The sequence below is a fragment of the Chlamydomonas reinhardtii genome, chromosome 1 (assembly GCF_000002595.2).
Source record: "Chlamydomonas reinhardtii strain CC-503 cw92 mt+ chromosome 1, whole genome shotgun sequence".
Classification (NCBI taxonomy): domain Eukaryota; kingdom Viridiplantae; phylum Chlorophyta; class Chlorophyceae; order Chlamydomonadales; family Chlamydomonadaceae; genus Chlamydomonas; species Chlamydomonas reinhardtii.
This window is the reverse complement of record NC_057004.1, coordinates 7,221,795-7,244,396: the sequence shown is the minus strand read 5'-3', so window position 1 is coordinate 7,244,396 and position 22,602 is coordinate 7,221,795. Positions and strand designations below refer to the sequence as shown.

Genomic DNA, 22,602 nt, shown 5'->3' with positions numbered 1-22,602 from the left:
TACGTATTGAGTACAAACATATGGGCCCCTAACCAGCTTTCGACGCCGCTCGAAGGATTGTTTTGCTTGTGTTGGCCAGCACGAGCCAAACCAACGACAGCCACACACTTCATGCTGTAACCTGAGCATACTGGCTCAATATAACTAACTCCAAGCGCCCAGCGATGGGCAGCGCGCCCTCCACGGTAGGGGACCAGCTTCATGCGACATCATTGTCCAAGAGTGATTGTAGATCCTTGTATTTGCAATGCTGCTACCTAGCAGTTTGATCCAAGCATGCGGTCGCGTGCTTGGAGTGGCATTCGACGACCCTGTGGTTCCTTGGCACGGCCAGGCCTCGCCCTGTTGACTATCCCCCGCCCTTGTGCGTCTTTGACAGACCTCATATAACCCTCAGCCCGATACTGCACACGCAGGAGGCGCCGGGGCGTAACCAGGTGATGCCCTACGACGCCCAGGCGCTCAAGGAAGACACGGCCCGACTGCGCCGGCAGCTGGAGGAGACGATGGCCACATTCGCAAAGAACCTGGAGGCCACCGCACACGCAGAGCGGAAGCGGGAAGATGCTGAAGCGGCGGCACAGCGGTCTCGGCTAGATGATGCCGCGTCCGCAGAACGGAATAAACTGGATGAGGTCGCGGCCGTGGAGCGGAGGCGGGCGACGGCGCAGGAGGAGGAAGCGGCGGCGGCGGAGCGGAAGCGCCTTGACGCCGACGCCGAGCTCGCTCGCGGCAAGCTGGACCAACAGGCTGCGGAGCACCGGAAGGAGTTGGACCGTCTGGCAGTAATTATGCGCAAGGTGCGGACAGTCTGTACGGCATGCTGGGATTGATCCGCTGAGGGCTGTGGGCTCTGCTTACTGTTGGTGCTAGCTGCCTGTGCCTGCGGCGATATGGGTTCGCCGGCACCTACCATGTACATACACACGCACGTACACATACACACATACACAACAGCGCTTACACACTCCGTGTCCTTCGTGTAATCCTATCAACGATAGGAGCTGGATGATGCGGCCGCGGCGCAGCGGCAGCGGTTGGACGAAGAGGCAGCCGCCAAGCGTGCGACCCTGGATGCCGCCGCCGCGGCGGAGCGGGCGCAGCTGCACAATGCGGTGCAGGCGACGCTGTCGCGGCTGGAAGCTTTGGTAGCGAGTGTCGCATCTGGGGCAGCGACCGCAGGTGCGCAGCAAAATGCGGCTGCCGCATCCACAGCGGCAGTTGCGGCCAATGCCGCGGCGGAGGCGGAGGCGGCTGCACTGGCGGCGGAGCGGTGCAAGCTGCAGCTGGAGATGCAACAGCTGGAGCAGCAGCGCCAGGCGGTGGCGGCTGCACAGGCCGCTGCGCAGGCGACTGCAGCGCAGGTTGCGGTGGGGCAGGCAGCGGTGCCTGCAGCAGCTGCATCGGCGCGGCCGGCACCGGCCGCTGCAGCGCCCGCCGCGGCAGCACCGACGGCGGCTGCGGGACAGGCTTCGGGTGCCATCGAGGCGACATGGACGCAAGAGGTGAGTCAGCTTTCCATGAGACATTGTACAGCCTAGCCTTCACTTTTTAGTGACTTCTGGCCGCTATAGCGCCATCGCATTACCTTCTTCACCCTTGCCCGCCGCTCCAGCTCACCTGTTGGCCCCCGCCTCTATCGCCGCCTGTCTGCCTGCCTGCCTGCCTGCCTGCCTGCCTGCCTGCCTGCCTGCCTGCCTGCCTGCCTGCCTGCCTGCCTGCCTGCCTGCCTGCCTGCCTGCCTGCCTGCCTGCCTGCCTGCCTGCCTGCCTGCCTGCCTGCCCGCCTGCCCCAGGACCTGTTGTGCCGCATCCTGTCCCACGGCGTGCCCCTGGACGAGCTGCCCGAGTCCCTGCGAGACCTGCACGACGGCATGCCGGCGGCCCTGCGCGATGCGCCCATGCGGCTGCTGCATCTGGACAAGGTGCTGGCGTGGAGCAACATCAAGGTGCGGGCCTGAGGGGCTGAGGGGCAGGGGCGGAACGGGATGAGGGCCTCGGGGGCTGAAGGTAGATGCTGGTCGTAGCTGTAATCCCAAGACCATGTTCATGCCCATGAGCCCATCCCAAAATCCGTCTGCTGAGGCGCCCACAGAGTCAGTCGTGTCGCTCCCATGCCCACCCGGCCCATGCAACCGTGAAGTGGCGCACGTGAAACACGCACCTGTGCTTGTGTGCTGCCACGCCACGCCAGGTGTACGAGGAGGTGGACACGTCAGCCGAGTGCATCGAGGTGCCGTACGGATCCGTGTCAGACGAGGTGTGGGGCGGCACCCTCATCCTGTCCTGGCGCTGGGCGGCACTGAAGCCCACCAGCCACATCCCCGGCTTCAGCCCCATGAGCGAGCTGCAGTTTGCGGAGTTGCAGCGCGTGCTTGGCCGCGCGGCAGCGGCGGGCATGACCTACGTCTGGATTGACTGGTGCGTGGAGGGCGGCCGCCGCGAGCGTAGATGTGGGCGTGCTGCGCTAACTGGCATGCACGGGTCGCAGCCTTGCGTTGCAGTCATAGGTGCATGCAGGGCTCCGGCACACACGAAGCCTGCGTCATGTCGTGATGCGCCCCGCACCTGTCCTCACCTGCTTCATGCACCGGCCCGCCGCTGCCCTGCAGGTGCTGTGTGCCGCAGTACATTGGCTCACCCATGGTGGAGGTGCTGCGCTCCAAGGTGTTTTACGCGCGCGCCCGCAGCATGACCGTCATCCCCACCTTCTTCCCCATCCCAACCGATGGTGTGTTGGCCAGCGCGCGTTCCGTGCCGTACGAAACTGTGGCGCTCTCTGCCTGATTGACCTGCACGTGATCCACAACCGCAGCTACCGCACGCACTTTGATGTTACGCCTGGTGCACCTCGTGTGCGCCGCATGCACGCCTCGACCTCACACACCCTTCCCCGCCCCCAGGCATCGTGCGGCTGCTGCTGGTGAAGGCCTCCCGCGTCATCAAGCGCCGCGCAACCACCTCACCGCGCGCCGCCGTGGTCGCGACGCGCCTGGATGACATCCTGAAGAAGGAGGTGGTCGCGGGTCGCGAGTACTTCTGCCGCGTTTGGACGTTGGCAGAGCGCATGGCGCGTCTGGGCCGGCGCGAGCAGCTATGCCACTGGCTCAGCCTGGAGGCGTGGCTAGGCATGTTGGTGGACGCGCTGATCAAGAGTACTGAGGACAGGTGGGCGAAACACGGCAGGCGGGGAAGGAGTACTGAGGGGATTGCTCTCAGGCGGGTGCAGGTGATGTTGGATGTTGGGCTTGACTGTGCAAGCACACCCGCAAGCAAGACATCAGGCAGGGCCAGGCAGTGCGTGCAACCGTTGCGCCAGCCCTCCCACCGCACGCCCGCTCGGGCCGAGTGATAAGGAACGATCGACCCCGCTAGCCTGCTTATAATCGTCCCGCCACGATACCTCTACATCTTTCCACATCTCTACCTCCTTCCACCACCACCGTCCCTGCTCTTCCTCCTCCTCCTGCAGGACCGCCTCCGCCATCTTCAAGCAGATCCTGGGCGAGCAGGCGGCGGGGCTGCTGGAGGTGGTGCTGGACCCGCTGTCGGACGCCGTCAAGACCGGCAGCATGCACGTGAGCGAGGGGCTGGACGAGCGCGTGGCGGACCTGTTCGAGAGCGCGGTGGCCATCTGGCACGCCGCCAAGGGCTTGGAGGAGGCGCCCACGCGCGAGTGGCTGCAGACCTACCTGGGCCAGGCGCACACCGGCATGTACCAGGTGCGCGCGGGCGGCAGGAAGGTGAAGTGGCTGGGGCGGGCGGGGGTGTGGGAGGCGGGTACCGGGCGGCAGGGGCGTGGGAAGTATGCTTGGTTGAGCAGGTGCAGCCAGGGGCTTCGCTGGATGTGCTCATGTGGCTACGTGTGTGGCCTGGAGCCTGGACACCGAGCTGGAGCTACCACCGGAGCCTCTAGTGCGTCTGTGACGCGGCCGGCGTGTGCGCAAACGCTCTTGCGTACAGGCCTGGAGTGACGCCGACCGGGTGTGGTCGGTGTACAGTTACTTCTGCTGGAAGCAGCTGGACCAGAGCAAGGAGACGTCCCTGCTGGAGGGGCTACAGGTGCGTGTGTGCGAGGCTGCGGTTGTGCACGGGTGCAGGACCAATTCCAACACGTGGCCATTGCGTGCCGCTCACTCTCATATGTTGTGTGCGTACGTCGCCACAATGGCTATCTACAGCAATATGCGCTGTCCTCTGGAACACATCTCCCATAACCGCGTCTTCCTCCCCGTTTCATTCCCCCAGGACCTGGTGCGTGTGGCGGGCGGCAGCCGCAAGCACCTGATGGGTATGGCCACGCGGCTGGGTGTCGCCAAGCTGGTGCCCTCCTCGGACGCCGACACCAGGCTGGTGGCGGCGGCGCGCACCAACGACACGGACGCACTGGTTGCGGCGCTGGCCGACGGCGGCTTCCCCGACACGCGGCCCTCGGACGGCATGACGGCGCTGCACCACGCGGTGAGCGGGCGGGAGGCAGGGAGGGCGGGCTGGGTGGGTTGGTGCGTGGCGAGCTGCTGGTTTGGGTGGGTTGGCGGGGCTGTGGTTTGGTAACGGAGCTGGATGGAAAAAGATGTTCTTGGCATGCAGTGGCAAGCACGGCGGAGCGCAAGCCGTGCACAACGCCCAGAGGTGTAAGCGCACACGGGCGCCAAGGCCAACCCGGTCTCACCCGCGCTGTGGGCAGCGTCCAAAATTGCACTCACTTTTGACCCCATAAAACTGGCAAGACATAGGAACTCGCCCAAGTGGGACCCGCTTGTCCGGAGCTGCCCCCCAATGATGGCTACTCAGGGGCGGGCATGTGCTCTGCCCACTGCCGCCGCGCCCTCGCACGCACTGCTGCTGACCGACGCCCCATGCTCACTTGCTCGCCGCATACCGCGCAATGTCAGGCGACACACGGCAACACCGAGGCTGTGAAAGCTCTGTTGGCGGAGGGTGGCAGCCAGGGCATCAAGGACGCGTCCGGCTCCACCGCGCTCTTCGCGGCGGCGGATGCCGGCCATCCTGAGGTGCTGAAGCTGCTGCTGGCCGCTGCCGGCGGCAAGAAGGACCTGGAGACGACGGGCAAAGACGGCAACACGCCCCTCGCGGTGGCGGCGCAAAGCGGGCACGAGGAGGTGGTGCGGGTGCTGCTGGCGGCGGGTGCTGCGCGTGACGCGGCCAATGAGAAGAAGGAGACGCCCATGTCGCTGGCGGTGAGCTGGGGCGGGCATTTGGGAGTATGGGAGGACTGGGGGGGGGCGTCCAGTGAGAGGGTTTAGAGCAATGCGGTGATAGTACCGGACGTGACCGCTCGTAGGTGTGGATGATGCACTTCTCAATCACTAGAGGTGGGCTCCATGGCTGGCTCACTTTACAGATATCCAATCACCACGGGATGTTGTTGCAGGTCAAGGAGGGCCATGCGGAAGTGGTCAAGGTCTTGTTGGACGCGGGCGTGGATCCCAACACCAAGCGCGAAGTGAGATGGAGTACGTGTGCGTGTGTGCTTTTGTCATTTCCGTGAGGAAGGCGGCATGACCCGGCATTGCTCGTACAGTGAAGAGTCCCAGCGTGCCGCCACAAGGGTGAACTGCTCACACCTTGTATGGGTGCTATCTGTGTCGATTGCTTGCGTCCTCAGGGGTACACCCTGCTGTACCTGGCGACGTTCCACGGCCGTCTGGAAGCAGTGAAGGTGAGGCCGACGTGACAAAGGCACACAGGTTGTTTGGGCACGTCCGTCCTTCTGACCTGCATGACTCCAACGCTTGCGCGCCCTCACGTGCATTCCTCCATGAACACATCCCATATGATTGTATGCGCATGCGTGAAGATGCTGCTGAGCGCGGGCGCGGACAAGGACGCACGAAACGACAACGGCTTCAGCCCAATAGCCGCGGCGGCGGAGCTGAACAAGGCAGAGGTGCTCAAGTACCTCATCAGCGTGGGCGCCAACATGCACCCAACCTTCGACGTGAGTGTGTCATTCATGCAGAAGCGGCCAGCTACGCCAATGCTATGCTGCTATGGCATGCTACGAGAGAGGGTTGCTGATGCCTGTGGTCAAGGCAAATGCATGCCAGTTCACCAAGGAGTGTGCGCCAGAAACGATGCTGCGTCATCGGCGTGTACGGTAGTGTTCACAAACCCTTGAAATGACAAGTGTTCCATAGTCTGAGGCCTAACAACCGCAATGACAACAACGGCAACAACCCCCTGACCACGCAGTTCAAGGGCCACAACACGCTGCTGCACCGCGCGGCATTCGGCAACGCGGTCGAGGCTGCACAGGTGGGCGCGCACTGATGTGCGACAACAATGTACGCTGCTGGCTTGAGTGGCTTCAACTCATTGAAAAATGCTGCCTCGGTCCTGCGCTCCTCCACAGGTGCTGATTGACGCGGGCTTCAACAAGGAGGCTTATGACGGGGTAAGGAGGGGTTCGCCAGCTTTTATCACTAAGACGACTTGACATGGTTGGTCATCCGGAGTCTGCCGTGCGAATGCCGCTTTGCCCCCTCACACGCGTGCGCACATATGCTCAGTCTGCTCCCCTGGTTCCTGCCTCCGTGTCTGATTTCATATCCTCAGGACGACCAGAAGACGGCGTTGTCGACAGCCGCCCTGCGCAACAATGTGGCGGTGATGAAGGTGCTCATTGCGGCCAAGTGCAACATGGAAGACAAGGACAAGGTACGCGCGTGCGTGCGGTGTGGCGTGGCGCAGTGGTGTGGAACACGGTTTACAAGCTGCGTCTGCCGGTGAGCTTTCTTCAAACCCGGCGTTGGGGCTTGCTTGGGGCTCTCATCACCGCACCTCCTGCCTCGCCCGCTCCAATGCGCAGGACGGCTTCACTGCGCTGCACTACGCGGCTCAGAGGGGCCACTCCGCCGCCTGTGAGCTGCTCATCAACTCGGGCGCAGACACCGGCGCCAAGACCAAGGTGGGTGGACCCCACGGGCATGCGGCTGGCTCCTGGTCAGCTCCTGAAATGAATGGCATGGGCTTTAACACTGTGTGTCTTCAATCTGGCCATGGATTTGGGGGTCAGTCGTGGTAGGTGCAACGCGTGAGTTTGGGCAACTCAACCATGCAATGGAGCTTGAGTGCGCAATGCTCCTCCCCATCTCTGACACGCCCTACCGTGCTTCCAACTTAATCTTGGCCAACTCGCAGAAAGGCAACACGCCTCGCGACGTTGCGGATGACAGGTCCATCAAGGCTCTGTTCCCCAAGCCTGCCGGCCTCTTCTTCTAAGGAGTCATACCGGCAACATTTGCATCACTCATGCGCCCGTTCTGTCACTCAGCGCGCGTGTGACGTGCCATGGTAGCATTCCATGCATCCGCACAAGTTGAGCATACGCGCGCATACGGTCGAATGTGCGGGGCCTGAGCGCGCCTGCATTTCCAAGCTTGCCAATCATACATGCCCTTGTGCGGCGTAAACTCGAGTGACTGTGAAGAACATGCTGTGCATGCAATTCGGGTCGCACGGCCATCGCCTTGCATGCATGGACCCAATCATGAAAGCTGCTGAAACATATTGTCTTTAGCGTGCGTGCGTGTCGCCCATCTGCGGTATCATTATACACAAGCGTGTTCAGAGACCAGTCATGGTTTTGCTCGAGGAGTACCGCATTGTCACTGCCATACCACGGTTTAGTTTTACATCGTGTCCGCATGGGGTGTCGGGGTCGTGTGTGCATGTGACTGAAGGTTCACACAGGGCCTTCAACGCTTGGTACTAACCTGTAGTAGCCATTTACAGCCCGTTACCGCCCTGTTGATTATCATGACTAAGCGTGACATGGTGTGCATGAGGTCAATGATGGCATGGCCGCAGTCGAAGGCGGCTTCGGCGTGCGTGGCCAGGTGGAATAGCAGGTCGCCAGTAAACGCAATTGGTGCTTGCCAGGGCAGTCTGGGGCAGGGGGTTGTAATGGGCTCTGTGAGTTGAAGAAAGGCCTTGCCCACCTCCTGGGCAGACATGCAACTGAAATGCGTTAATGCGAATGCGAATGCAACGCAGAAGACTGCCGTTCTAGAAGGGGCGAGGCGCGTCGCCGCCTAGAGTTGACTACGGTTGTTGTTGCCAGGGGCGATCGCAGCATATGCACGTGTGCAGCTTTTATGTCGCTTTTTTTGCATGGAAGCATGCTATGGAGGGTGCAGACTTGAAGGGGCTGGAGTACAGGGTTGGCTGGTCACTGGCTCACTGGGCACCAGTGTTTCCAACAGCTTACCGTTAGTCCCCCACGGGTGCCTGCCAGCACTAGACATTCACGTTCCAGTACCCGGCGGCTGGAGGCCCCGTGCCCCCACAGTAAGGGGGGATAAGTGGGTGGCAGGGCCGCAGGGGTGCTGCTAGGTGGCAAGCCTGGTGGGCGACACACGGCGCCTTCGTGCCAAACTCTGCACCTTCCCCCTATCTGTACCCTACCCGGCACCCGTACAAGCACGCCCATAGTTGCTGAGCACTCGTCACAGACCACCTCAAAGACCACCTCCAAGGAGCGTCACGCGGCTTGGCAGCCCCCGCGGCGACGGCACGAAATGTCCAAGTGCGTGTGACACACACTTCCAGCTGAACTTGGTTACTCAACCCCTGTGACGCCCCACCTGAAGGTAAAGAAGTAATTACCAATAACATGAGCCCAAATCCACAAAGGCTGCTCGCAATCAAGCGACTTTGCGTTGGGGCATGGGGGCCGGGCCGGATGGTCCTCGCTGCCGCAGCGAGCACCCCAAGCACGCGACTACTCCAATGTCTGTCCTTACACGCATTCTTTGAGTAGGACGACGCAGTCCCCAAATCCTTTTGGCGTGTCTTGAGTCGCTTGAGAGATGCAGTCCACTATGTTCAAGGCCACCCTGGCCCCCACCCGGCCAGGTAGATAAATTGAAATCTGGAATAGCTTGGGGCAGCGGCGCAAGTGTTACTTGACTGCACGGGTCCAAATTGCGGCTTGCGGGCGTGCCTATGTGGCTGTGGCGCTGGCTTGGCGTTGCTTGGGCGCAGCAAGGTGTTATGAGACGATTCTGCTTGGCTGAGTCTGGGTCCTCCTTTCCTGGCTGGTCGCAGTGAGCCGCGCCTTCACGCCGGTGGTCTGCAAGGCTGCCAACAAGAAGGCCAGCACCCAGGCCCGCCACGCTCGCCTCCGCAAAAAGGTGACATATTATGGATGTCTGCGGCCTGGGAGGGGCCAACCGGTCGCGCGTGGTGTCGCTCGCAGCTCCTCAGTTTGTGGCCGAGCGAGCCGCTGTCGGGTCCCTACGGTCGCTGCGGTCGTGCGGTCATTCCAGCTCAAACTTACAACAAATTCATTGTTTTGCAGCTGAGCGGCACCACTGAGCGCCCTCGCATGGCGGTGTACAAGTCCAACGAGCACATTTACGTGCAGGTGCGCCTCTGAGAATGTACGCAGTGGTTCAGACGTAGCCTCTGTCTTTCTGGCTCCCACTCATCTGAGCGCGATCAACTGGGTTGGTGTCTTGCGCCCACAGGTCATCGATGACAGCAAGGGCCACACCCTGGTGTCGGCGAGCACCGTGATGAAGGACCTGAAGGAGTCCCTGGAGAGCGGCGCCAACATTGTGAGTCGGACGGGAAAGCGATGGAGGGCTCGGTGCGGCGTTGTGGTCAAGTTGGGGATGCGGGGAAACGGGCACAGGGAAGGGGGTCGGGAACGCCTGCGGACTCCACACGACGACACGGCGGCTGATGGAGTCATGTGGGGGATGGGCCTAATGCGGTGCCTGTGTACTTGTGCTGCCTTCAGAACGCCGCCACGGCTGTGGGCAAGAAGGTTGCTGAGCTGTGCAAGGCCCACAACATTGAGAAGGTCTGCTTCGACCGTGGTGGTTTCCAGTACCACGGCCGCATCCAGGTGCGCGAGAGTCGTCGGCATTTGCATTCCTGTTGTGCCACTCAGGAACCGGTGACAGATGTTGGAGCTCGCCTACTTGTGTCCGAACAGGGGGATTAGGGAACAATGCTGAGATGTGTGCCGCCGCCTATGTGTGCAGGCCGTGGCTGAGGCGGCTCGCGAGGGCGGCCTGGTCTTCTAAGCGCCTGACATGCCGTAAGGAGCTGGGGTGCTGCGCGGCTTGATGGAGGAGCTGCAGCGGCCGCTGGGTGGAGCAGGAGCAGGAGTGACGGCAGTGGCAACAGCAGCAGCACCGGCAGCTGGAGCTCAGGCGTGGAGGCAACCACAGCAGCAGCAGGAAGCGCTGCTTGTAGCGCGCCTCTGCTTTCGGTCTTGGTCCTCGGATGCAGACCTGGCCTGGCGTGAGCTCTGCAGCTGGTGCGTTGGCGAAGCTAAGCGGGGAGAGCAGCAAGAGCTGCGGCGTTGAGCTTTGCAGCACGGGGTGGACAGGGTGAGCCCCTGCACCGCCTACATTCTTGGTTGCTAGGGACGCAGCGGCGGCTTGATGCAAGCAGTACGCGCGCGTTGGAAAACTTAGGTTTAGGGTTGGGTACGTGATGGAAGGCTGCAGCGGCGCGCAGCTTATGAAGGGAAGCGACGTTGCTTGAGAATGCGCGAGTCGCACGAGGGTAACTGTGTTCGTAGGCCGCAGACTGCAGGCGATGGGCGTTTTTCCATAATGAGAGCCCACGCTTTTTTTGTGAGCCTGAACACGCGCTTCAGGCGGAACCTTGGCGTCTGCTAAGCTGGAGACGCTTCATGTGTCCACGCGTTGGCTGTTAGGGCAGGGTCAACGATCGGTCAAGGCTGAGGTATAGGAAGGCGTGACACAGGAATGATTTAAGGCGTCTTTAATCGGCGTCTTGTACTGTGTGGTGTAAACAGGCTGCTCTTGATTCATCGTTCCTAGGAGTTGGGACATCTGGGCTGGCGGGTGGTTCATAGGCAAGAAAACGCAGCGGGCATCATCACTCATTCAGTCGTTCAGGGCCGTCACTCAACAACCAGTACGTCCCGCAGCACCATCTAAGGTACACGACTAGCTTGCCCCACGCGCGCATACGGTATGCGGTGCCCCCACCTGTATAATATGCGGTACAACCCAGCCGTCCCAGCTGAAATGCCGTTATGCCGCACGAACCCCGTGGCCTGCCCAACACGACACCTCACTAGCCGACTTGCCTGTGCCACTCGCTTCCTCAAAGCCACCTCAACACATGCACATTATCACGTACCGCCACGAACCCCATCACGTAACTCTCCCCGTGCCCCCAGCCAAGTCCTACTACCCTGACCCCTGTCCTGCGCCGCCCTCCGCCGCGGGTGTCGCGGCCGGCGCCGCCCCGCCCACGCCCGGACCCGCCGTCGCCGCGCCCGCCGCCGCCGCGCCCGCGGTGGACTCGCCCGCCGACGTGACTCCGGAGCGCTGCAGCGCCGCCGCCAGCTCTGTGCTGCTGAAGCGCACGTTGCCGCGCAGCACCGCCTCCTCGTCCGTGGCACTGAGGCTGGCCATCTCGCGCAGCGCGAAGCGGGCCAGCAGGTCGGCGTCCGCCCTGAGCAACGTGGTGGTGATGGGTCATAGTCAGGATAGTCACGACTCATCCGTGTGGGGTCGCTGCTGCTCTGGCTCTAACCATCCACTAACGGCATCGTCGATATGCACTACACCACCGCCGCCCTCTGGCGCACCTGTGCGTCTCCTCGCCGCCGTAGTACTTCCGCAAGATGACGTCCGACAGCGTCTCGCTGGCGCCGGGAGCCAGCACCTGGGGATGCGGGAAGGGGGAGTAACACGTCAGTCAATGAACGTGTGCTTGAGGCTTTGACGTGTCACGTGGTCTTGACCATTCAGGGCCGCACATGAACATGCCGCTGCCGGCTGGCCCCATCCACCTTGTCGAAGTCAAAGGCCGTCTCGTAAAAGTGCTCCTCCAGCTTCTTCAGCCACTTGGTCACGCCCACCTGCACACCCGGCCGCCACACAGTAAGCAAGGCACGCGGGTCATGTCCTACGGTGATCGGCGGGTATGTATAATGCTGCGTGACCATGGCGAAAGGCATGCACCCCCATTGCGCCTACCCTGCAACTCGCCACCACTGCCACGGCTGCAAGGCCACCACACCCGCCGTAATGACACACATCACGACTACCGCAAACACCACCGCCGCCGCACCTGCACGCCCGCCGCGTACACCCTGAACTCCACGTCCTGCTGGAACTGGTTGTAGAAGCGCTGGCGGAAGAACTTGACGTCGGCGTGGCGCACGTCGCGCAGGCGGTGGATGACCAGCCACACGTACAGCGACAGCAGCACGTAGGTGGACCAGAACACCTTGCCGGTCTGGAAGGCTGCGGCACGCGGAGCGGGCGGCAGGTGTGTGGCGGATTCATGGACGGGAGGGGTGTCCCGGTGCGGTGTGAACAAGGGAACGACAACCGCTGGCTCGCAAGTACACCACGGTTCCGCACTGCGGCCCACATCGCGCTGGGGCATTACCTCGTTGCAACACGCCGGAGTCCACCTGCTCCGTGACAGCCTCGTAGAGCCGCTGAGCCCCTGTGCAATCGAAAAAGAAAACCAGGGTGCTCAGACGGCACGCGGATTATCTGCAATCCTCAAGCATTAATGGACTCCGCCGCGAACACGCGCATCGTGCACCCGTGCCCTGCACCCCAGAGCCCCCCGGCGCCTTCCCCCCTCACCCCTTGGCCCCCCTGGCGCATTGCACATTCTGCAAGCCTCACCGTGCAACAGCTTGCTGCGTTTGCTCTCAAAGCCCATAATCTTCAGCATAGCCCGGCCTAGAGCGTTGTCGAGGTCTGGCGGTATAGGGATTTCCCCCCGGTCAAAGTCCAGAGATATAGGTGGCGCGTTTAGCACCTCAGAAACCTCGCTCAAACGGTCGCCCTGCGGAGCCTGCGCAAAGTTGATTGATGGCTGTGAAGGGCTTGTGGTTATGGTAAGTTGCTCTTGTTGCTGTCATTTACCGATTGAGAGCTGAAGCTGCGGAAATTCAGCCCTGACCGGCCCATTAGGAGCGGCGCGAGCAAGGGATTCTCCTCATCGCCACACCGCGTCGACGTCGACGCCTGGCCACACGCGCCGGTGGACGACGTTGAGGCAAAACAAGCTTGTTGTATGGCGGAAAAGCCATTTGCAGAAGCTAGGGGTCGCAGCAGGCGACAAGCCGCGCGGCCGGTTTGCAACACACCGGCCATCGCCGTGCCCCTGTTGACAAAAGCCTGGTTAAGAATCTGCTGTATGATAAGTTCTAAGTCAAGCAGTATGGGAAGTTGCGTCGGCGAACAGCGCGATAACCTACTCGTGCCAGGCCATGAAGTGCCCACGCCGCTGGCCCGAAGTCACGCGCCAACGTCGACCCCCGCACTCCCACCAGGCGGCCACGACAACCGATGAGGTCTCGCACTCCTTGCCTTACACGTCTGCACAAAGCGCATCCCACATTCCCACCCTGTTGCTGGACCGGGACCAACAGCACCGACAACCTACACCTGCAACACGTCCATGCCATGCCAGCCGTCGCAGGCAGCTAGCCCCAAGCAACCATGCGCCAGCCAGCAACTTTTCGGTACAGTAACTCCGGCGTTCGACCAGCCGCCCACTCCCGCCCCTGCAAACTGTGTTTGTTATTCGAAGCAGGCTGCAATGCAGCTGACCACCAGCTCCGATACTGTGGTTCTGTTGTGAAATGCGGTACGGTGACAGACACCTGCGCACGGCAAGGGCAGAGCGTGAACCGAAGCCAACCAGCCACCGGGAACACACACGCTCAGGCACATGCGGCACAACTCACTTAGGCAGCACGTCGCACACTTATGCCATGATCCATTTGCCAGAGTTCTTATCAACAAAGGCACATGTCGCACCGCAGGACCATGCAAACACACAAGCCACACGGGCCTGGTCCACGTCCACAGTAAGGGCCTTCTTATTAGACAGTCCACAGGCTGCCACGAGCCGCTGCCGACAATACGGTATCTAGCATGTCAGTATGTTGCAGACTTGAAGGGACCAATAATAATTCCTTCCAAGCAAGAAACTTGTCAACGTTCCAGAGCCTTACGTTACCCGCCCTTTCCGTGCCGTGGTCAACCCCGCAACAACGAAGCAATGAATGCGAATGTATGGTTGTGCCTACCATGGGGGCATGTCGCACCCGTGGAGGGCATTGTAAGCGCAACACCTGAAAGTCGCAAGCGCACGCCGTTCTCGCCCACATCACCCTAACAACGCCTCGACTTCACCATTTCAGCAGCCAAGTCAGCTGAGGCAAGTGCTGTGCCCCCAGCACAGTCACGATCCCCCAACTTCGCCTCCAGCGCCAAACCCCGGCAAATCACTTGTGCAGCATTGGGTCGGAGTTCGCCACAAAGCAGCGGCGGCGGCGGCGTCAAAATCCGGTGCTTAGCTCTTGGGTGAATCGACATAGTCAGCCCACGACTGCTTCACGGCGGCGGGCCGCAGGTTGCGGCCTATAAGCACAACCCGCGACACGCGCGCCTCGCCCGCCTGCCACGCCGGCCCCGGCATAATCTCGTACAGCTCGTATACAGCCTTTCGGGGTGAGGTTTGGACGACACGGGGCACGTACACGTCAGGTTTGGGACTTGGGATAACGGAGGACCGCATTGGCACTTCAGCCCTGTCGACGCTCGTCGACGCCACGCTTGCTGCTGCTTCTTACGGCCCCGCTGGCCCCTGGACAGCCCCCACCCACCTGCAGGCTGTGCTTCTTGTCCGAGCCGGTCACCGACAGCAGCCCCTTCATGCGGTAGATCTCGTCCGGCCGCGACTCGCGGTCCCACAGCAGGTGGTCCACCCACGACTTGAACCTGTGCCCGGGGCGTGGCGCAAGAGAAGCCACGCAGTCGATTTCACGTGCGGCCGCACTCGTTGGCCAAGGTGCAAGGCTACGTGCCAGGCACGTTTACCTCCTGCAACCCGCCCACCTATCCTCCCACCCTGCAAAGTCCAGTGCAGCCCAGCGCAACTGAGGTTTGGTCGTCGTACCCACCCACCCTGGAATGAACTACGACCCCTCCCACCCTCCCACCCAACTATCCAGCGCACCGAGCGCACCCTGGGCGACCCTCCTTCCCTCGTGCGCACCTGCCGAGGTCCACGGGGTGCTCGCAGCGCAGGCTGATGGTGGACACAGAGTTGTCGTGCACGTGGTCCGGAGTGGCCTCGGGCGCGTTGGCGCCCAACCCCGGCGACGCACTTGCGCCGTCCCCCGAGGCGCGTGAGAATCTCCCTGCGGCGGCCGTAGCGGCAGCCATGAGCGGTGAGACGGGCGCCAGCGAGCCCGCCGGAGACAGGTCGCGAGAGCCGGCGGCGCTGGAGCCCCCGCAGGCGGCAACAGCGGCAGCTGCCGCCGCCGCAATGGTGGCGGCGGCTGCGCCGGACTTGGCGTGGAAGGAGTGCGCGCGCGAGGAGCAGCACGACACGCCCGTGGAGCGGCGGCGCAGGCTGGGCGCCTCGCCAGCGGTGCTACTGCGCTCGCCACCCACGCCGGCGCCACCGCGCGGGTGCCCCGAGTCCTCGGCCTCGTCGTCCGCCTCGGCGATAGGTGGCAGCACCAGCTCGCCCTTGTGACTGGCGGGGTGGAAGGAAAGAGCGGGGACGAACAGTTGCTGTGCGTACCTACGCCATTCCGCGCGCTTAAGGCATCACACGGGTTGCCTCGCGTCTTTGCGTCCTGACACCCGCCTTCTCAGCAACCCATGACAATGCAAAAGTGTTGCTCGACTGGGGCATATCCAACTCCCGGCCCCGGCCCCACCGCAGGCCTCACCTGTACCCGTTGCGGTTGAGGATGAGCCCCAGGTCCACCACCGCGCGGCTGGTGCGCACAATATTGACGCCGCTGTTGATGGCGCGGATGTCGGCCTCGGAGCGTATCAGCGCCTCCTCATCCACCAGGTCCAACTGAACACACATGGAACAGTGGTTACGAGCCGTCGCGGCAGAGGTGGCGGCGTCTAGGAGCTGGCAACGAGATAGAGCGGCAACGACACGTACCATCAAAGCAAGCAGCCGCCCACGCTAGGGTTCGATATCCTCCCTCCCCCATGCTTCAGGTGGCCTGCTGGGTGCCTCACCTTGTTCAGCAGCACAATGTCGGCGTAGGCCACCTGCAGCTGCGCCTCGTTGACGGCGCCGCGGGGGCGCGGCTCGTGCAGCTGGCGGTCAATATTGACTGCATCCACCACCGTCACCACACTGTCACGCGGCACAGGATCCCACAGGTGTCGTACAGGTAAGGGCACCGAGCTCACCCCATCTCTAGTGCTCCGCAATGTCCAGGCTCGCTCGCCCCCGGCACAGTTACCTCTGCCCACCAAGATTTACAGGCTCGCAGCCCTTAGCCGTCAGCACGCTACGCACGCCAGCCACACAGCCTGCAGCCCCGGACCCGCACCCACCCGTCCAAGTTGACGCGGCTCTCCAGTTCCGCGTCCGTCCACAGCGCCGTGGCAATGGGCCCAGGGTTGGCCAGGCCGCTGGTCTCTATCAGGATGTAGTCGAAGCGCCGCCCGCCCGGCCGCTCAAGCAGGCTCTCAAGCGCCTACAGGTGCAGTGCGGCACAGGGCGTGCATACCCCATACCCGATCAGCGGTCCACATCGGTATTGATGTCCTGCATCCTGCACCAGCGCTGCAGTAAACGCACCCTCCCCCCTCCCAGGTTCTGCAGCCGTCCCTGGCTCATGCACACGGTTTGCAAGCCGCTACGAGGGCATGCAGCCGTATGATGCGCGCATCTACCATTGGCATTGCAGCCGCATGGCACCACCCTCGCCCATTTCAACCCCGACTGCGTACAGTGGGCGCATGCCTGTGTTCATTCATCCTTTACAACCAGACGCAGGCCCTGTGCCCCTTGACGCCGCACCTGCAGGAAATCCGACTTCACGGCGCAGCACATGCAGCCGTTGGTCAGCTCCACCCACTCGCCGTCCGTGCCCTGCAGGCCCTGCAAGCATGCAAGCGCAGCCCAGGGGCAGAGCACTGACCTTGCCAGGCGTTCCATCCAGCCTGCCGCACAAGCTTGACATGTGGTTTCTGCAACCATTTTCTTGGCCCAGCTGCCGTTTAGCATCCCCTGCTCTTTAACAGCACCAGCCCTGCTGCCCGCCGCCTACCTCCTGCGACTGCACGAAGCTGCTCTCTATCCCCACATCCTCGCCAAACTCGTTCAAGATCACCGCAATGCGGTACCCGTGGTTTGCTGTCAGGATGTGCTTCACCAGAGTCGTCTTGCCCGCACCAAGAAAGCCTGAACAGCAACAAGTGTGAGAGCGTGTATGTGAGGTGTAAGTTGATAAGTGTAGGAGCGTGAACGTGGAGTTACTAGAAGGGCAGGACTCTTACGGCAGCTGGGTGCGGCAATCGTGCCCTGCTGTTGCCACCCTTTTTGCCCGCCCCTGGCTGCCTGGCATCCCTTGCCCCCACGGCGCGACGGCCCTTAGATCTTCGCCACGCGCGTGAAGGTTGGGCCGTGTCGCTCCAAGCGCGACCGGGCCTAGCGCTGCACCAGCCGACGCTGACAGGGCTGCTGACGGGTGACTCGCGGACGTTCCGCCTGGCCTCCCGCTTCCCGCAGTTGCCCTGGCGCCGCATGCACTGCAATCTGCTTTTGCTGACGCACAACCTGGGAACTGTGCTGCGCGTTGAGCGGCGTGGCCGAAAGCCTGGCGCGACCTGGACTCTGCCCAACTGGCCTCGCACGTCCGCCACCCCACCGCACCTGTCACAATTGTCACAGGCACCGTAGTACGCTCTCCATCCTGCTCGACCTCCTGCCTCTCAGCTGGCCCTGCAGGCGTCGCAAGCAGGCCCGTTTCAGCTCGTGAGGGACATTCCCTTGCAGTCTCGTGGCTCTCGAGCGTTAAGAGATATAATCAGCACCTGTATCCTCAAGAGCGAGGGCCAGCGGCACTTCCTCGTCGTCCTCCGGTCCCATTTCGCTTCTATCTTCTTCACAGCGTTTTCGTGTGACTGATAGGTCGCTAGAGGTATCAGGTGTTCAACATAGAGTATTGGTATAGTGTTTTAGCGTGTCGGGCTGCACCACCACAACAAAATCCAGCATGCCCAGCGCAGAGTGGTTCGGTGTCTGCGCTGTTACGCCGCCGACAGGAAATTCGCGACTGTCCAGATCTAGCACTGTATTTGAATATGTTGATAACTTGAGGAAGGGCCGCGACCCGAGTAACATTTACTGTATTTGCTTTCCAGGGCGCCCGCCCAGCTAGGGCGTGAGCACAAAGATGCTCATAGGGCTGGTGCTCGCTCTTGCAGGTTTGGTAGCTGGTCAGGAGCTGGCGCTGGCTGAGACACAGTTGCGCGCACATGGCGGGGGCTTTATGGTGCCGCTTAAACAGCGACAGCAGGAGCCATCATGGCGGAGACACCTGCTACGTAGCGGATACATGCCGGTGCAAGGCTCCGTGCGCGAGATAGGGTAAGTATTGAGCAAATGGCCCGCGATCGAATGCCAGCTCACACCTTGGCTACCGGCACACACGACACAGCTACTTTTATACTACCTTGAAGCTGGGCACGCCGGAGCGGACCTTCTCGGTTATCATAGACACGGGGAGTACCATCACCTACATCCCGTGTAAGGACTGCTCACACTGCGGGAAACACACGGTGAGCTCGGCCGGCGCCTGGCAGCACAGCTACCCAGGGAATGGGCGCGATGGACCTGGGGCGGGGGACTTTGTATTGACCCGACTGGCCATGGCCTAAGGTTTTGGAACGCACGGTCTGTTGCCGTGCGGGCCGTATGTACGCGTACACGCGCCAGTTGGGGCAGCGTCCACGGGCCACGCCATCAATTCGAATGAACATATATGCAAAGGAGTTCGGTATGGTGTTTGGTGAATCAACCACGCAGGCCGAGTGGTTTGACCCGGACAAGTCCACGACGGCAAAGAAGCTGGCCTGCGGCGACCCACTGTGCAACTGTGGCACACCGAGCTGCACATGCAACAACGACCGCTGTTACTACAGCAGAACATATGGCGAGTAAGGGCAGGGCCTTGAATAGAAAAGGTACATCCTGCAGCCACATCTTGTTTGCCAGGCGCTGCATTCCGTCATCACCCAAGCGGTGCTTGTGTGCGGACGCTGAGGCGGCCTCTAAAGTACGTGCTGCCGGGTGTTAGTGTTTCTAGGCGCCCGGCTCCACAGCGTTGCTATAGGGTCGTGAGCTGCTGCTGCTAACAATGCACATCCCACGGCCTGTGCTCGCCCGCTACGCAGCTGAGCGCAGCAGCAGTGAGGGCTGGATGATTGAGGACACGTTTGGCTTCCCGGACAGCGACTCACCCGTGCGGCTGGTGTTTGGCTGCGAGAACGGCGAGACGGGTGAGATCTACCGCCAAATGGCGGACGGCATTATGGGCATGGGCAACAACCACAACGCCTTCCAGAGCCAGGTGCGTGTTCGGGGTGTTGGTTGGGAGGCGGAGGATAGTGAATGCGAGACGGAAACCGTGAAATGGAGGGTGCAATGCGGTGGCCGCACACTTACTTGATGTACGTGTTGATGCGTTGAAGTATTCGCTACCAAAGATGCGTCAGAAACCTCGCATTAGATAGCTGCCAACCAGTGGTCGAGATGCCAGCCGTTTGGCAAGGTTGGGCAAACGGAAGCAGGGCCTCGCCAGCCGACTCCGCACCACGCGACACCGTCTGACGCGCCCCGCCCCTTCCTTCTGACCTTTCAGCTGGTCCAGCGCAAGGTGATCGAGGACGTATTCTCGCTGTGCTTCGGCTACCCCAAGGACGGCATCCTGCTGTTGGGTAAGTGGGCAGGCGCCTGGCTGGGCGGCTGTAGGGTATGGGCCCCTTCCGCCTCTGCAAGGTGCGGCGTTTCGCTTCAAGCGGCCGCGCCCAACACCGAGCTTACTCAACCCTCTAATGCGTTCATGACGTCTGTCTTTGCACCGCATTGATGCTGTCTCTGCCTCCTGCCCAGGCGATGTGACCCTGCCCGAGGGCGCCAACACCGTTTACACGCCGCTGCTGACCCACCTGCACCTGCATTACTACAACGTCAAGATGGATGGCATCACCGTGAATGGCCAGACGCTGGCGTTCGACGCGGTGAGGGCAGGGTGCTGTGCCTGGACATGGCTGCTGCCATAGACCAAACACATGATCAAGTTTGCTAGCAGCTGCGGTATGCAGTGTTGGCACAGCTTCCCCGGACGCTGCAAACTCACCCATGCAGCCCCTGACTCGACAGCCGCCCTGCATACCCGCCCCGTCGCTGCCCGCAGTCGGTGTTCGACCGCGGTTACGGCACGGTGCTGGACAGCGGCACCACCTTCACCTACCTGCCCACCGACGCCTTCAAGGCCATGGCCAAGGCCGTGGGCGACTACGTGGAGAAGAAGGGGCTGCAGTCCACTCCGGGAGCCGACCCGCAGGTGAGAGGAGCTACAGCCGGGGAAGGCAAAAGAGCTTCCATTCCCTTATAAGTGGATTCCCTGCCCAATCAGGACAGGGCGGATGAGGGAGGCCATGTGGCCGTCAGGGTTGGTGAGGTGTCCCACATTTGGCTTGCTGCCTCTTTCCACGCCACAGTACAACGACATCTGCTGGAAGGGCGCGCCAGACCAGTTCAAGGTGGGTACCGCCTTGCGCTCCCTGCCGCCTCCCGTTGCCTCCAGGTCGGCAGTTTGCGGGCGGCGTGCTCTCACACATCTCTTTGCCAGATCCCCTAACATGCCTCGTCCTTTACCCACCCACCCACCCACATACTTGCACGCCCATGCCGCACATGCGCGGGCGGATCCCTTTGCGCCGGTGCACAGGACCTGGACAAGTACTTCCCGCCAGCGGAGTTCGTTTTCGGCGGTGGCGCCAAGCTGACGCTGCCGCCGCTGCGCTACCTGTTCCTGTCCAAGCCCGCCGAGTACTGCCTGGGCATTTTCGACAACGGCAACTCGGGCGCACTGGTCGGCGGCGTCAGCGTGCGCGACGTGGTCGTCACGGTGAGGCGGGTTGCCCGGGGGGCCGTATCCCGTTGACTGGATCCAGGGGCCTGCAACGCAGGCATACCCCGCGGGCATTGTTTTGGTTTGTGCAGCTCGCCCGATCAGGACGTGGAGTCCGGGCCGGCCTGAGTACTTTAGCTTGGCTCGCGCATAACCGCCTATCATGTCTGGTATTGAAGCTCTCCTATGATCCTCCCTTCTACCCACTCGCCCTCTGCAGTATGACCGGCGCAACAGCAAGGTCGGCTTCACCACCATGGCCTGCGCGGACGTGGCGCGCAAGCTGGCGGAGCGCAGCACCGCGGCGCCCAACGCCACCGTCATCAAGGTCTCGCCGCCGCCGCCCAACCCGGCACCGCCCGCGCCCAAGCCGCCCTCGCCCGCTCCCACCCCCAAGCCGGCGGCTCCCAAGCCGGTGCCGTCCCCTGCCAAGGATGCGGAGACAAAGAATGGGGACAGCAGCAGCGGCTCCACGGATGGCAAGGCTGATTCGGGCAAGCCCAAGGTCAGCAACACCACCGGCACCTCCAAGCCCGCCGCCACCCCAAGCCCCGCCGCTACCCCTCAGCCCGCTGCGACGCCCAGACCTAGCGCCAGCACCAGCGGCGCGGGCAAAGGCACCGGCGTGGTCATGGAGGACTACGACTATGAAGCCGTCCAGGGCGGTCAGGGCAGCGGGGAGGGGGAGAACTTTCCGCTGGATCACGAGGAGGACTATGATGAGACGCTCAAGGAGATCGAGGAGGAGCTCGCGAAGGTCGCGCCTGTCATGCCGCTGCCCATGGCCTCGCCGCCACCGCCGCCGCCCAACGGCAAGCAGGGGCAGGGCGCGGCGCGGCCCATGCAGTACAAGAAGCCCAAGCCAACGCACTCAGGCAGCGGCATCGGGGGTGGCGGTCACGGCAGCGGCAGCGGGGGTGCGGGTGCCACCACGTCCGCAACCACCAGCAGTCCTAGCCCCAGCCCCAGTCCACCGGCTGGCGGCAGCGGTGCCAGCAGCACAGGCGAGGCGGGCAGCGGTAGCGCCGCGCCCTACCACGCTCAGGTGGTGAAGGAGTCATCCGGGATGGGCGGCTATGGCCTAATCATAGTGGCGGTAGTGGTGGTGGGTGGCGTCATTGTGGCCGCCGAGCTGTTTGTGTTCCGGAGGCATAAGCTGCGCGCATGGCTGGCGTCCCTCAGCCGGGCACGCAGCGCGCAGGATGAGACGGAACTGGCGCCACTGGCGGGCGCAAAAGGCATCCTAGGCGGCAGCCGGGTGTAAAGCCTGACAGGCGCGCGAGGAAGACACTGCATGCGTGTACATTTGACTGGGAAAGATATCGTAGGTGTGGGCTGGTAGGACACGCGATACGTGGTTATACAATAGTGTGTGTGACGTGACCCATCGGGCGAGCGCCCGGACCATTTATTACCTTGAATGGTGCAAATATGAAAGAGCGGACTGGCCTTAGCTGCAATTTTTGTATGTGAGTGCGCACGGAAAGCCGGTAGTGGAGAGGGAGCTATTGGTGTGAGGCCAAGCCACCCTGGTCAGGCTGGGGATCCAGAAATGCAGGTGACGGGTTGGCCTTGCGATGTGGATTGCGTCGCGACCTTGGAGCAAGCAGCGCTTTGCTGGCCGTCAACCCTTAGACGAGAAGACTCATC

At 62.2% G+C, this 22,602-nt stretch overlaps 5 protein-coding genes across 5 annotated transcripts; 3 read left to right on the top strand and 2 right to left on the bottom strand.

Annotated features, from left to right (window-relative positions):
- Positions 1-46: 46 nt before the first annotated feature.
- Positions 47-8,242, top strand: CHLRE_01g052150v5 (uncharacterized protein). The gene is made up of 19 exons (XM_001690205.2): positions 47-185; positions 417-800; positions 1,002-1,505; positions 1,796-1,948; positions 2,194-2,420; positions 2,612-2,730; positions 2,903-3,167; positions 3,472-3,721; positions 3,963-4,061; positions 4,248-4,460; positions 4,895-5,200; positions 5,395-5,466; positions 5,629-5,682; positions 5,821-5,961; positions 6,216-6,278; positions 6,376-6,417; positions 6,579-6,680; positions 6,832-6,930; positions 7,164-8,242. The coding sequence occupies exons 1-19, from the start codon at positions 165-167 to the stop codon at positions 7,242-7,244; spliced, it is 3,195 nt and encodes a 1,064-aa protein (XP_001690257.2). The 5' UTR covers positions 47-164; the 3' UTR covers positions 7,245-8,242.
- Positions 8,243-8,778: 536 nt separating this feature from the next.
- On the top strand, positions 8,779-10,808 carry CHLRE_01g052100v5 (uncharacterized protein). Its single transcript, XM_001690204.2, has 6 exons — positions 8,779-8,879; positions 9,072-9,157; positions 9,325-9,390; positions 9,494-9,583; positions 9,769-9,876; positions 10,016-10,808. The coding sequence occupies exons 1-6, from the start codon at positions 8,834-8,836 to the stop codon at positions 10,055-10,057; spliced, it is 438 nt and encodes a 145-aa protein (XP_001690256.1). The 5' UTR covers positions 8,779-8,833; the 3' UTR covers positions 10,058-10,808.
- Positions 10,809-10,842: 34 nt separating this feature from the next.
- On the bottom strand, positions 10,843-13,146 carry CHLRE_01g052050v5 (uncharacterized protein). Its single transcript, XM_001689732.2, has 7 exons — positions 12,905-13,146; positions 12,662-12,833; positions 12,414-12,473; positions 12,090-12,265; positions 11,809-11,877; positions 11,605-11,681; positions 10,843-11,468 (listed from the first exon to the last, which is right to left on the bottom strand). Exons 1-7 carry the CDS (start codon positions 12,947-12,949, stop codon positions 11,201-11,203), a joined length of 867 nt encoding a protein of 288 aa, XP_001689784.1. The 5' UTR covers positions 12,950-13,146; the 3' UTR covers positions 10,843-11,200.
- Positions 13,147-13,194: 48 nt separating this feature from the next.
- On the bottom strand, positions 13,195-17,956 carry CHLRE_01g052000v5 (uncharacterized protein). The gene is made up of 10 exons (XM_043058985.1): positions 17,849-17,956; positions 17,688-17,756; positions 17,083-17,216; positions 16,833-16,913; positions 16,364-16,506; positions 16,040-16,160; positions 15,733-15,866; positions 15,048-15,533; positions 14,656-14,770; positions 13,195-14,492 (listed from the first exon to the last, which is right to left on the bottom strand). The coding sequence occupies exons 1-10, from the start codon at positions 17,901-17,903 to the stop codon at positions 14,343-14,345; spliced, it is 1,488 nt and encodes a 495-aa protein (XP_042928899.1). The 5' UTR covers positions 17,904-17,956; the 3' UTR covers positions 13,195-14,342.
- Positions 17,957-18,086: 130 nt separating this feature from the next.
- CHLRE_01g051950v5 (uncharacterized protein) lies at positions 18,087-22,602 on the top strand. The gene is made up of 10 exons (XM_043058984.1): positions 18,087-18,404; positions 18,475-18,595; positions 18,843-18,969; positions 19,211-19,386; positions 19,678-19,753; positions 19,929-20,056; positions 20,233-20,382; positions 20,540-20,581; positions 20,770-20,949; positions 21,173-22,602. Exons 1-10 carry the CDS (start codon positions 18,307-18,309, stop codon positions 22,214-22,216), a joined length of 2,142 nt encoding a protein of 713 aa, XP_042928898.1. The 5' UTR covers positions 18,087-18,306; the 3' UTR covers positions 22,217-22,602.